Source organism: Zophobas morio, unplaced genomic scaffold (genome assembly GCF_036711695.1).
Source record: "Zophobas morio isolate AGI-343-1 ecotype UQ-CSIRO unplaced genomic scaffold, CSIRO_AGI_Zmor_V1 ptg000014l, whole genome shotgun sequence".
NCBI classification, from domain to species: domain Eukaryota; kingdom Metazoa; phylum Arthropoda; class Insecta; order Coleoptera; family Tenebrionidae; genus Zophobas; species Zophobas morio.
Genome location: NW_026972119.1, coordinates 3,249,963 through 3,263,526, shown reverse-complemented (window position 1 = coordinate 3,263,526; position 13,564 = coordinate 3,249,963). Strand labels below are relative to the sequence as shown.

Here is a 13,564-nt window from a genome sequence, read left to right as displayed (position 1 = left end):
TCTGAGAGGGTAATTGTTTTTGTGAATTTCGGGCACACCGTGTATACGTGGTGGTTTGCAGTTTCGGGGTATTAGACGTTTGAGTACATCGGTTGGAAAGTCACCCGATCTTAAAAGAGTTGTGATCTCACGTTCAATGCGGGAAGTTGGGTCGCGAAGAAGAATAGTATAGGAACCGTCTTGTAACAAGGAGCGTATTTTGTCCACCTATTGTGTTTTGTCCAGAATAAATGTGGCATTGCCTTTGTCAGCGGGCAGGATGACTTGGTTGGTATTAGTTTGAAGAGAAGTGAGAGCGGTCCTTTCTTCGTTGGACAGATTGGGTTTTGGGGGGCGTGCTAAATGCAGGATTTTGGCTGTCTCGAAGTGAATAGAGCCTGCATTTTCTCTTGGCAGATTTCTGATGGAGGTTTCGACAGCACTAATAATAACTTCCTCAGTTGGAATTTTCTTAGGAGCGGTGGGCCCTTTTACAAAAGTGTACGCCTGCACGCCATTGATAACGATGGTCATGGACCACGTGAGGGTTGTGTGTTGCTCAAATTTGATCGTTCTGTAAAACAAATGTTCCTCACCCTAGATTATCTCAAGCGTTCCTTCGTAAAACTCCATAGGTGAGAAGTAATCCTCAGGTTTCCATTTATTGTCATGATGCTTTTTGAAACTCTTCTATCCCATCTCTTTAAGATCCCTAGAAAACGTCGTGCCCACCTGATTTTATTTAATTTTTATCACATTTGAAAATAAATGTAACTTTGTTTTGTGAAATATTATTTTTATTTTTGTTGTTGTTAACACAAGAAACAAATAAAACAGTAATACAAAAGTTTCTGAACCCCAAAACACATTCGTAGTAGAGAAAAATATTTTAAAATCTTGATGAGTCAATGTTCTACATTTCTCTCAAAAATGTCTTGTAACGAACATGCTTCCAGGCGGCAAGAATTCCATCTTTGCTTAACGAATGTAAAATCAATCAACTTCCAATCTTTAGTGATTCGAAAAAAAAGTGTGAAATTTACCCAAATTACCTACTAATTAAATTAATCGTTGAAGAATAAGCTGGTCCTAGCTTTTTCATCTAATCGCAGTAGAACATAGCATAACCTAATAAAATATTTTGTGCAGTTTGTGCATTTATTTCGTTTAAATTGACCTACAATAATCGCCATATTAGATAAAATAATTCAATTTGAGTCGTTCAGTGATTACTGAGTGAGGCAGCGCGAGTTCATTCCAAGCTTGACGGACTCCCAGGACATGTCACAAAGCTGCCGATGGGGTTTTGAGGAAGACCAGCTGCTCGAAGTCTTCATCTCTATGACGAATGAATGGATCAATTTGTGCATTTATTCCGTTTAATTTGCCCTACAATACTCATTACACTGGATAAAATAATTCAGTTTGAGTTGTTCGTTGATTTCTGAAAACAATTTCTAATTTCACTTTGACATTTGGATTTTGCATGGTTAATCCAAAGACGCGATCGCCGAACATCGACAGTGCGACGGAACATTTCGCGACAAATCGGATCGGGCGCGAATTTCAAAATACGATTTTTAAAACTTTTTTACAGTGAATGAGCGCGATGCAACGATTTGAAAAAAATACTGGCCAATCGCCCTCTTCGACCTCCACAAAGGCAGAACTCAATAATAGCTTTAAGGTGATCTGGGGAGATATTTTAAAATAAAAACCAATTTGCCATGTTAATTCCCTATGTCCAGACTTGGAAGCCGCACCCTGTATATGTATCCGAAACGAACTACAATTAAAATTCATTAAAATTACTAACTTACATATTCAAATACAAATTTTAATTCAAGCAGAACGTGGTGGAATTTTGAGTCTATTTTTGTAGAAAATCCAGCTAATAAGTCTTCATGTTTAATGTGAATCTTGTCAACACATAGATGTTAATATGATGTAGGTATATTGACTCAGATTAATTTTACTTTAAGGGACAAATTTCAACCACTGTTGAAAGGAGCAAGTGTGTAGCATCAGTTTTATTATTACAAATAATATTTTTATAAAATTTGAATTGTATTATCTATAACTAAATTATTATTGGGTATTTGGTGCACAAGAGCATCTTCTATCGCTCTACCGTCTCTAGTTTGTTTACCTCTTAGTGTTCGAGTAGTAGAAATCTTTAACAAAAACAACTTTATAGGGAATTATTATATTTATGCAAGGATGCTTAGATTAAATTAAAAAGTAAGTAATAAATTTACGAGAAGAAGAATTTATAAGCAATTTTAAGTATTATTCGCAGGAAAATTGTTTACGAAGTTCACCTGAAAGGTAATTTATGGATTATTTCGTTATAAATGCAGAGTTCAAGGAAGATTCACGTTGCTGCTATTCGTATTTGGATTTAGTATTTGTTAGGTATTACTTAGAAGAATCTGGTTATTTAGAGAGTAATAATTCGTCATTTACAAGAACAAATTATGCCGTTACTTATAAGATCATGCTATGATGTAGGTACCTGCTGATAGTCCATTAAATTTGATTACTAAACTCAGATGTGGTGTTAAAGATACTAAAAAACCATAGAGAATTCATAATAATAAATGGAATGAGACGAATCTTAAACTGTATTTTTCACAAATGAAGCGAAAGAAGTAACACAAAAATTTGATCAGTGGAAGTCTGTTTTAAACTTAAAGTTTGAATATGACAGTAATAAACCAGATATACTTATTTCATTTTCTAGTATGTAGTTCATTTAAACATAACCATAATTCTCGTCGTAAAAAACGAACAAATGGCAACAACTTTCATAGAAAAATTAATATTTTGGTACATGCATTCTCCAAATAATGATAAATGCCAAATAATTCATTTTGATAAATTAGAAAGTTTGTAATTATTTTGGGTCTGATGAGTGATGAAGCTCCTTACGGTCAAACTAATTTTCATGATACTGGATACATGCACTGGGATATTACTATTGATAATCTGTTAATAATCTCAAATCACGATTTATATCTATATATTTCACAAAAATGGGTTTATAATAAACATAAATGATCAGCGATAAAGGGATTCAAAATCATTACCTAAATATTTACCGCGTATAACACGAATTTTTAAGATCTATTAAAGACATTCTAGGGAAGTTGTAATTATGGATGAATATAAATATTCTTTCATCTAATTTCACACTTTTCAAATAAAACAGTCTGGAGGCACTCATAAATTACTAGAAATAAAAAACATCAAACAATTTTTAATTCACACACAGGATATTATATACTTATTTTGTAATAAATTATTATCATTACAATTATTATGTTGGTTTGGGTAAATGCAGTATGAAAGCAAACCAACACGGAAATTTTAACCAATTATTTTTACTGGTATTCCACCTGACGTATCTGGGCCCTTTAAATATGTATAGAAATGTACTGTACTTTTTTTAAAAGATGAATAAGAAAATAATGCCCGAACAAAGTCTGGCTTTGCCAACCGAGAGCCAGGGGCGAAGTTCGAACATGGGCAAAAACGATTTGTTACGAGTGTGATGAGTGATGACTGATGAATTTTAAATCAGATCATAAAGACTGGTAAGCTTGATTGTAGTACCTTCAACATTCACTATACAAATCTAAATGAACTGGTATAATTGTAAACTTTATTAAGCTGCTTCATATATGTATTTTTGAAACGGATTTAAACAAAAAATTAATGGATTTATAAAAAAGAAGCTAAAATCGTATTTGTTTGAAACATATTTTGCAATATAAAATATCAATATGTAATCGTTCAATTCAATTGTTACACTTTGATAGGATTAAACAATTATTACTAATATTTAAATAATACCCCTATTATTGTCTTCCCAGTTTAAAGTGGGTTTTGTGATAGGTCCATTGTGTCGAAGTTGATGGTGGAGACGATGGAGTAAATCCCTAGCCATAAATAAGAAAGTGGTGCGTTTCTTGCAGGGCCGTATTTGTTATTCAACTCATATTGTCCGTCGTGGGATAATAATGAGGTGATAATGTTTATTAACTTGTCATAAAAACCACTTTAAACTGGGAGTACAATACTTCTGATGATAATGAAACAGAAATTATTTTTAAGTATCCAATAGGAAACCTCTTACCCTGAATTTCAGTCTTAAAGATAAAATTTTACATTATAGATAAATACGTATAAAAATGTTGAAATTAACTTTGTATAGTTCTACAACATGTATGTTATTTAATTAATTCATTTCCTCAATAATGGAAAAATTCCGTTATAGATAGAAAGATTAAAATGAAGTTTTATGCAACACTTTATGGGGTCGTAATAGCAAAATATATTCCTTATGCATGTAAGGATATATGTTTTTTCGCGGGTATCGTAAATCAATAAGCTCACATTGAAAGTCCTTCAAGCGTGCTCGAAATACCCATAAAGCTACTTAATGTAAACAAAGTGCACACAACTCGACCAACAACCGCATTTGCATAACCCATTCGGAAGACATGATATGACAAACAGTTTCTCATGTATTCGTACAGTATGCATGTATTTTCTAACCAAACATGATAAATATTTGAAGCCTTAAACCATTCCACGTTGCCACACGTAATTGTTACGGAAATTTCAGCAGCTGCTTCCTGAAAATATTTACGTACACTGGCATTGTAACGCCGCTACATGTGGTGAACTTTTATTTTCAGGGGCTTTTCCGTAGTGGCGCCCGAACTAGCCGTACCTGGAAAAACGACAGCTGTTCTGGTAACACTACACGGTCCAACGAGTCTACGACCTCTCAACGTTACCCTACGGCTCCTTCCAGATGCTCAAAAGGGGACAAACCAACAACTCGTTGAAACCACTCAGGAAATAAGAGGTGAGTACTCGATATTAAATTTTGTTTCTCCGGATTTAATATCGCCAAGAATTTCGTTTTCGCTTACGAGGCTCTATAGAGAAAATCAACAGAGGGCACACTTGAAACTTCAAAGTCCAAAATAAGTAGGGAAAGCCGGAGCAAAATGATGCAGTCGGGTGAATAAAATAATTAATGAATTAATTAAAAAGTTGTTTCACATTCCTTTGTACTAATAAATTAAAGGAATGATACAGATTTATGTTGATATGAATAACGTGAATACAACAATCCAATCGTATAATTCCAGTAAAGATAAAGTAACAGGAGAATTACGTCTTTCTACGGAATAATTTTCATGCTTTGATGGCATTTCGATATTTTATTCCGTTCCGATATATTTATTAATTACTAAGATTATCATCAAACAAATAATTATTTACTACTTTAAATTTATATCTAAATGCATTAATAATAAGAAAGTTCAGGAATGTTCAAAAGTCTATAACAACAACGGAAAATTCACGAATAAAGATGATCATTAAAGAAACATAATGGAAGATTTATGTGAAAGTTGCTGAAACGTTAATAATTTCATCATAAACATGAGAGTGTATAGACACTTTGTGTCGACTTCCCCTACACAGATTCGAATTACTGACACGAAAATACAATTTGATTAGCGCAGCTCGTATGGACCCAAGTTAAAGTTCAAGATGCGCTTCCAATAACAATTCTTTAGTTTAAATCGCTCTATTCCTTATCCGTGTTTTTCTCCGGTTCCGGTGTAAAATTTATTTTCCACCGGAAGTTTTCCTCAATACCGGATGGAGTTTCAAACAAAAATCAACACAGGCTTCATTGGCTTCAAAACGCACCTGTGTAATTTCATTTCCAACTTTCCTTTATTGCTGTCATGGTGAAATTGACGTAAACAAATTCGGTTAAATCTGTCTACGGTTGTGATTGATGATGCCAATAAAAAACAAACAAGAACGATCGGTTCTAATATTTTTTTTTAATTTTCGATCAAAACAAAACCTGCTATTTTCACCAAAATAGCCACTCAAAATGAATAACAAAGTTTTAAATAATTATTTACTTCAATTGGCGTAGCGATGGAAACTGGGACGGTTTTATGACAAACGTTGCCATTTTTTATATTCACATTACTAGCAACAAACAACTATTTCAGATTAATTAGCTATTAATTAGTATATACAGGGTGTTATTGAAAGGTACGTACAACAAAATGGACAGTTCTTCGCGAAGTCTAAGAAGTCGGAAAAACTTATTTTGTGTTATCAAAATTATAAGGGGAAAATTAACCCTTATCCAACCTTTTTAGACGCTACTGAAGGATAAATAGATAAAATTAATTTATTTTAGTAAATCCTAGCAACTGTAACAATAAAGTTTTTGTCAAGACTAAATGTTGCTATAGAAACGAAAGGTGATCTTTATATCAGAGGCGTACAACGAATTTGGACATAAATTTTAATAATTTTTATCTCTAAAAGGAGAACATTTTTACCTGAACTTTTTTTTATTTTTAGCACCCATACTTCGAGATCAATTGCCGATTTTATTTTGTACGTACCTTTCAATAACAGGCTGTATTAAAAGGACTTTTGTTTTGTAAATTTGCATGTTCTAACAATGTTTTAATATTATTGAAGTTAAACATTATTAGCAACAAAAATTGAAAACAACATTTTCCTTGTTAACGTTGCGGATTAGAACCTCCCTCCAAATGAATAATCAAAAATACTAACTAAGTTGCATTAGTAATCAATACACGCGATGGATTTGATATTCTTATTTTAGTGTAATACAAAGAGTTCTCAAATCACCATATTTTTTTCGTTTTTTTTTTTAAATATAAACGAAACCTGACAGAATTAAATTTCCACACAACCTGCTTCACATGATGACACCTTAATAAAAAATTTTACAGTTTGATTAAATGTGCACTCTCAAATGATTATTATTGTATGCAGTGACAAGGTTTGACCGCCAGCCATGCGAATTTGGAACAGATTATGTAAATTTAAGCTTACTGTACCAAATTTCATAATTAATATTATTACTTTGACTTATTAGGCTTATATTAACAAACAGTGCAAATATACCTTTAATAAAGTACATATGTAATTTGTAAAGTGCTTTTGCTTAATAAGTCCCAATACATAATCACCGTTTAAGTACTGGGAGTTTTAATTAATGATTTACATGTAGAGTGCTGTGAACACGACTTGACAAAAAAATGTCCCCGTCGAAAAATACAGTTTTTGGCGGCAAAAGATGAATATTGCCATTCGCTATCAATCTCTTGGCCAGACCGAAAATAGGCTTCGATAATAAATTTACATTCTTCTAGAGTCCACAGAAATACACGTTTAACAACTTATTGACAGATTAATTAATTTAGCAACAAGTCAAATGAAGCGGCACATTAATAAATAAAACTTAAAGCCTACTAGATGTAAATCATTTATTAACACCCTATAAATTTTTCATTTATGTGAACCACTTTTAGGCAGTCACGACTCTTTTAGATCTCATTTCTTACAAAATTTTCAATAACAATTGCAAATGCACTGTAAAAAATGATCTACGGTTATTTAGATACGACTTTCCTCGCCGCTGAAGCATACTTCAACAAATCCAAGTCCTTGATAATTTATATAAAAAGAGATAGTGGGAAATCAGACTTTAATAATAAAATTTTACAATTTTACCGACCTTTCGGACATCCAATTTTATCCTTGATCCATTTAATATAATATAAATAGAATTTATTAATTTATTTTATAATAACCAGTATAAGTTAAAAAAATATAGTTAGTCAAAAATATTGCCCCATGAGGATACCAAAATGGCTACCTCCGCATTATTTGTGCGATGCAATTTCCACTATGCTGTTTCACCGCTGTGCCGAATTGCTCTTATACAGATATAAAATGAAAATGTTATTATAATTTAATTTTTTTGTAGGAAAATTTTGATGCTCGTGATAAAAACTCTAAACGGATTCATAAACCACAAGTCCAGGAGTTTATTACGTTATTTTATAAAATTTAAATGATGTTTACTAAGCTAAATTTCGAACTACTGTATCAAGTTGTTACTGGGCCTGATGCGGAAATTTTTGGTTGACGTTTAACCATTTGCACGATTTTTGTAACATACATACAAATAAAACGGAAACAGGAGACCTACTTTTTCGTCTTCTAGGGTTAGAGGTCATAAAACGTCGAGAAAAATTTAAAGTAGCCATTCATCGGACAGAGCTTACTACAGGGTTTCTATAATGACTGAAGGTGTTTTCTCTCAGTTGTGCAGGTTTTACAAACTCCTTCAAATACTAAATCTTTGAGTGGGTCCATTTTGCAACTGTCCTCTTTAAAGTTTTTTTTTTTGAGGAAGTTTAGCACTTACGTTCCATATAGTTTTCACAACACCTTCTTTGTAATCAGACCCATCATTTCGTTTCATATTAACTGCCCGATCTTTCAAAATATTCGCCATTTCTTCATCGGTTGTCTCAGCTCGCAGCTTGTAATTTCGCTGTTTGCAAAAGTCTTCAAATTGTTTCCAAATATATGTCTCAATTTTTACGGTATTCACGGTTTTTAAATTTTCTATCAATTTCTTCGGTCGAATTTGTACCAAAACAATTCATTTTGCAAAAATTTCTGATTATTTACTTCTCGCGTCCCACGTAACTACAGAAACTATCACGCTGATTACTTGATTTTTGCACAAAGTAGACCTAACGAAACACAAAATCGATTATATCACGTCTTTAATTGCACGTATCGATTATTATTATTAATGAATCGGTTTCTAAGAAAATAGAATAGCATGTTTGCGCAGAACATTTTCTTATAAATTTTTTCTTATGCTTACACTTATAATTATAACAACCATAATCGTTGCATCTTATACTGACAGTAATAGAATTTTTCTACAATGTCAATCAGTGTCATTTAGAACTCTAATTATGTCGCAACTGAAAAAGATACTCTTTTAGTATTAACTGATGCACTAAGTAGTTCTGAACATCTTCTGCATTGCCACAAGTCGCCAAAATTTCTAAATTATTCATGATGTAAAATTAATCAATTTACGTGACAGAAAGTCAGTTCTGCTTGCTAATGTAAGATCCTAAGCCGTCAGCATAACTGTTAGAATTATACTTATAACTATAATTATTAATCATAAGTGTAAGTATAAGGAAAACTTTATAAGAAACTGTTTTGCGCAAACACGCTAATATCTTTATTGGCTTAAAAACTTATGAATTATCTATTCGCTATAAGTTGTGTATTGCATTACCTACCAAGAAATAAATCGTTAAGTTTTCACCCACACCGATTTAATTTCCGTAAATCGTAACATACGTTCCTATATTGATTAATCGCAGTTATTAAATATGTAAAAGTTTCAAAAAGTAGCACGTTTTTGGAGTACTAGTCTATTTGAGGTTGTAGGACCAAGAACTAATATCATGAGTCTCCCCTGTTTATGTTAGGAACTATTCCCTTATTAGCTACAAAATCGGCATTTTTTCTACTAGCATAATATGTCAGTTTAAACTGGTTGATGGATATTTATTTGAGTATTTATTACTATTTTTATGCATTCGTTATGTTTCAATTGTTAAATTTTTATGTAACTGACCAATAATTAATTGCTTGCAGGGTTACTTTTGTATTATTATTATTGGTAGCCACATTAACTAAACCCTCGATTTACCTAATCGTTTTATGACAAGACTGTTAAACTCTTAAAATAAAATAAGATGACTTACGCTTCCGAGGTTTATAATGCGCTTTTTTTTTAAATTGTAATAACATAGTATGTATTATTATTGTTATTAGTGTTATATTGTATCTATAATGAGAGTCAATAGAGTAAATATGGGAGTCATTTAAAAAATAACGTGATGGATTTAAAAAAACAATTGATGAAATATTAATATTGATTTAGTGCTGTGCACAAAATGTTGTAACATTATTAACGAAATTTTGTTTGAAATAAATATTGTAACGACCAAGTAAGGATTGGCTTCATCAAAGAGAAAAAACTAACCTTTCATTTTAAAATATTGACCTTAAAAACTTCGTCGCACTCATTGTAATTAATAATAATCAACAACTTTCAAAGTTTTCGAAGTAAGGTGGACTTTATTTGCAAACATATTAAATATTTCGTAAGTCTCACCATTTATAGTTAAATTTTAAACTCTACTCGCCGTATATAAGCCATTGTTGTTTCAATTAATTTCAAGGCAAATAACTGTCACTTAGGTTTAAGTGTGAGCGGTGTAAACGGCCCATAAAATAAGTAGTATACACCTACAATAACGAGCATGAAGGTGCCACAAATCGCACACATGGGAATCTGATCGCACAACGTTCGCCAAAATCGAGGGTTTTAGACCTGAATTTTTACTGGGACCGTAGTGAAACATATTTTCCTTAATCATTTAATACTAATTTTAAATATCCGTAGCAAAGTTTATAATAAAACTTTAATCTTTAAATTTATACGTACTGGAACAATGAACTAATTTTCTTGTGTTAAAGTTTTGTAGCTTATCGCTGTATTTATCTAACTCCAGAGTCAGGAAGATTTTCAGTTCAGGCACTGTATGCGACCTAAATGATGTAGATCAGATATTTAGTTCACAGGCTAATTTTCTTGATATTTTAGGATTTGATCTATATGACTTTGTGCCACATTATAAACTAACTAATTATGTAATAATAATTTATTATTAGGTAACTTCAGGAAAATAGCGTTTTCGGTGCCGGCACACCGTCGAACTCACATTTTTTTATTGTAAGACATTTATATCTTTTGAACTAGAATAAGTACCTCACTGTACTTAACTTAACGTCTTGTTTAGATGAAACAGTGAAGGGGTTCAGTCAGTTTTTAAATAGACTGTATACTTGTTAACAACAATAATCTTTGTATTGATATATCATTTTATTGCTACACGAAAAACATCAAATATTTTTAACATTAACGTTTTTTCCTTTATTTTTTACTATTATTTTCATAATATTTATAAGACACAATAACTTTAAAGACATGAATCTTTTTAATCACTCGATGCGCTGTAATAATACATATACGGTTAGTCTCACAACACCGAAAACACAAAATATTTGTCGACGCATTTCGCCAACCACGTTGGCATTATCTAAACAAAATTAAATTTATAAAAAGAACCTAAAGATATGAACTTCCTTAAAAACTGTTTTTCTATACATTTCAGCTTTAGTAATTACGCTGTGTGATGTTTGTTCATATGAGTATACATAATCAATTAATATTACATTAATCCTTTTACATATATAATTTTATCTACCACCGTTCACCATTCACTAATGATTTTTATTAGAAGTGATTTCGCGTTACATTTGACACAATTTTTGGATGAAATGCATTGATTTGCTAGCTAATTGCATATTGTTCCATTAGTTGAAATCAGTTTTTACGGAATATTGAAACACAGAAATGGCTTTAAAATATTCTCGTTGGCGCATAAACACTGTTCTTACAAGAAAGCAACCTATTTATTACGAATGAATCATATGTAAATATTTTTCTGTACTTATAAATATTCAGTATACAAGTAGAGGTTTCTGATTCTAACAAAAAGTCGTGTAAAACTAGATAGACAGTAAAGATATAGAATATAGATATACATAAAAACACATTTATTACCGGACTGTTCCGTTACAAAGGGACTACTTTGATTTTTTTTTTATAACGAGGCTTTATTCACTTTTGTAATCACATGAGTCTAAAGGTAACTCATGTATAACGCAGCAATTTTTATCAATAATATAGAATTTGTTTAAAATAGATACAAACAAATGCAAAAGGTTTTTATTTTGTCAGAAAACCACTGCTGTGATATATAATGATTTAAACTTTTTCCGTGATTTGTCTCGTCTGTAGATTTAGAAGTTTAGGTGTCATCAAAATATTGGGAGAGACTGCAAGTTGTTGCCCCAAATTTAATTTTTTTAGGACAACTCGTGTAAACAAAATATCACGAAATGAAATACACCGACCGGCAAAAAAACCGGCCACCCTGAAAAATTTCGCAAAACCAAGCTTTAAAAATTATTAATTTAACTAGTGATCGTTATTTTATTAAAAAACCATTCACTATTGACACATGGGGTATAAATTAGCAAAAAAAAGAAGCCAATTAAACGCAGAATTAAATTTAATTTAACAAAATAACAGAAAAAGAACGAGACTTTGAGAGACGTCTGTAAGAGTTAATGGAATTATTTTCACGTGAAAACGTTTATTAATTGCCAAACTTATAATCAAATGATGAAAAACACTGTTTACAACAACAGCCTCTTTTATTGTTTTTTTTTTTTTTAAGAAAATATCGTACTTGGTCTGTTTCTGTTATTTTGTTAAATTAAAATTAATTCTGCGTTTAATTGTCTTCTTTTTTTGCTAATTTGTACATCATGTGTCAATAGTGAATCATTCTTTAATAAAATAACGATCACTAGTTAAATTAATAATTTTTAAAGTGGTTTAGCGAAATTTTTCAGGGTGGCCGTTTTTTTTTGCCGCTCAGTGTAGTATATTTAAATTTAACCTGGTAGTAATATTTTTTCAAACCGTAACCCGTAATCAGAATGTTAGGTAACAATTGGTGGAGGAGCCGGGAATAGGTAGGTATTCGTTAATTATTGAGATAAAGTCAGTACAATTTATAACGTATTTCCGACCTTTTTGGACCACAGAAAGACATGAAAATCTAGTAATTTGGTTGGTATTCAACATTAATAAGCGAAAATTTGTGGAAAAAAACTGACATTCTTTATGTCGATTTGGGTTGTCATCTATTTAAGGTTATGATTATAAATTATGTCAAAAACCTAGCCACTATTACCAGCGTAAATATCACCAAGAAACATTATTGTTAAACTAATTAATTAATCATACAGAGTTTGCTAACTTTACTGTGTATTTATAAAAACTTTAGAAATATTTTTTTTAACTAAAGGGCGAATGTTATAACTACTTATTAGTGGGCCTCCGGGAAAACTGATACTAGGTTGTATTGCGTTGCTAAAAATTTTGTTTATTGCCCCAACTGGAAAACACAATTTTAATTTAAATTTTAAATAAAGCAGGAGTTTTGTGGACTAAAAATTGCAGGAATTGGAGTGTTGTTTCGTACTTTTCTATTTATTTTCACAATAATTTTTCTTCATAGGTATTCTGCAAGCCTAAAATCTTTTTCAGATGATAAATTTAATTATTGTTTTAAGTTTATAAAGAGGATACACTTACCTTAACTCTACACATAAGAAAGTAAAAAATAAAAAGGAAATGAATATTATCAGGGTTGAAATTAAGAATTCAATAGTGCGGATTAAAAAATACATCTAACAATTTTTTTTAATTATTGAATTTACTGTTTCCTCCGGTAGATCATTCCACATATTAATGACCCGTTTGGATCAAAATTATTATCAAGCTAGTGTGCTAGACTGTTGTTTCAAAATTTTTCGATAGTGACCACAAAGCTGCGGAGTTTTATACCTATATGTAGTTCGAAAAAGTTAATATTGTCCAAATCTTTAAAAACACAAAAAATTAAAATGAGATCTCCTCGTTGGTGTCTAGAGTGGTGACAAATGAGAAAATAAATCAGCGACATATAACAGAAAC

At 31.3% G+C, this 13,564-nt stretch overlaps 1 protein-coding gene across 2 annotated transcripts in view; it reads left to right on the top strand.

Moving 5' to 3' along the window:
- LOC135129199 (C3 and PZP-like alpha-2-macroglobulin domain-containing protein 8) overlaps positions 1-13,564 on the top strand; it is a 331,377-nt gene that overhangs the window by 157,756 nt on the left and 160,057 nt on the right. For both annotated transcript variants that reach the window (XM_064056315.1, XM_064056316.1), the window contains one exon: positions 4,683-4,855. In XM_064056315.1, coding sequence (XP_063912385.1) covers positions 4,683-4,855 — 173 coding nt within the window. The remainder of the gene's footprint in view (positions 1-4,682; positions 4,856-13,564) is intronic.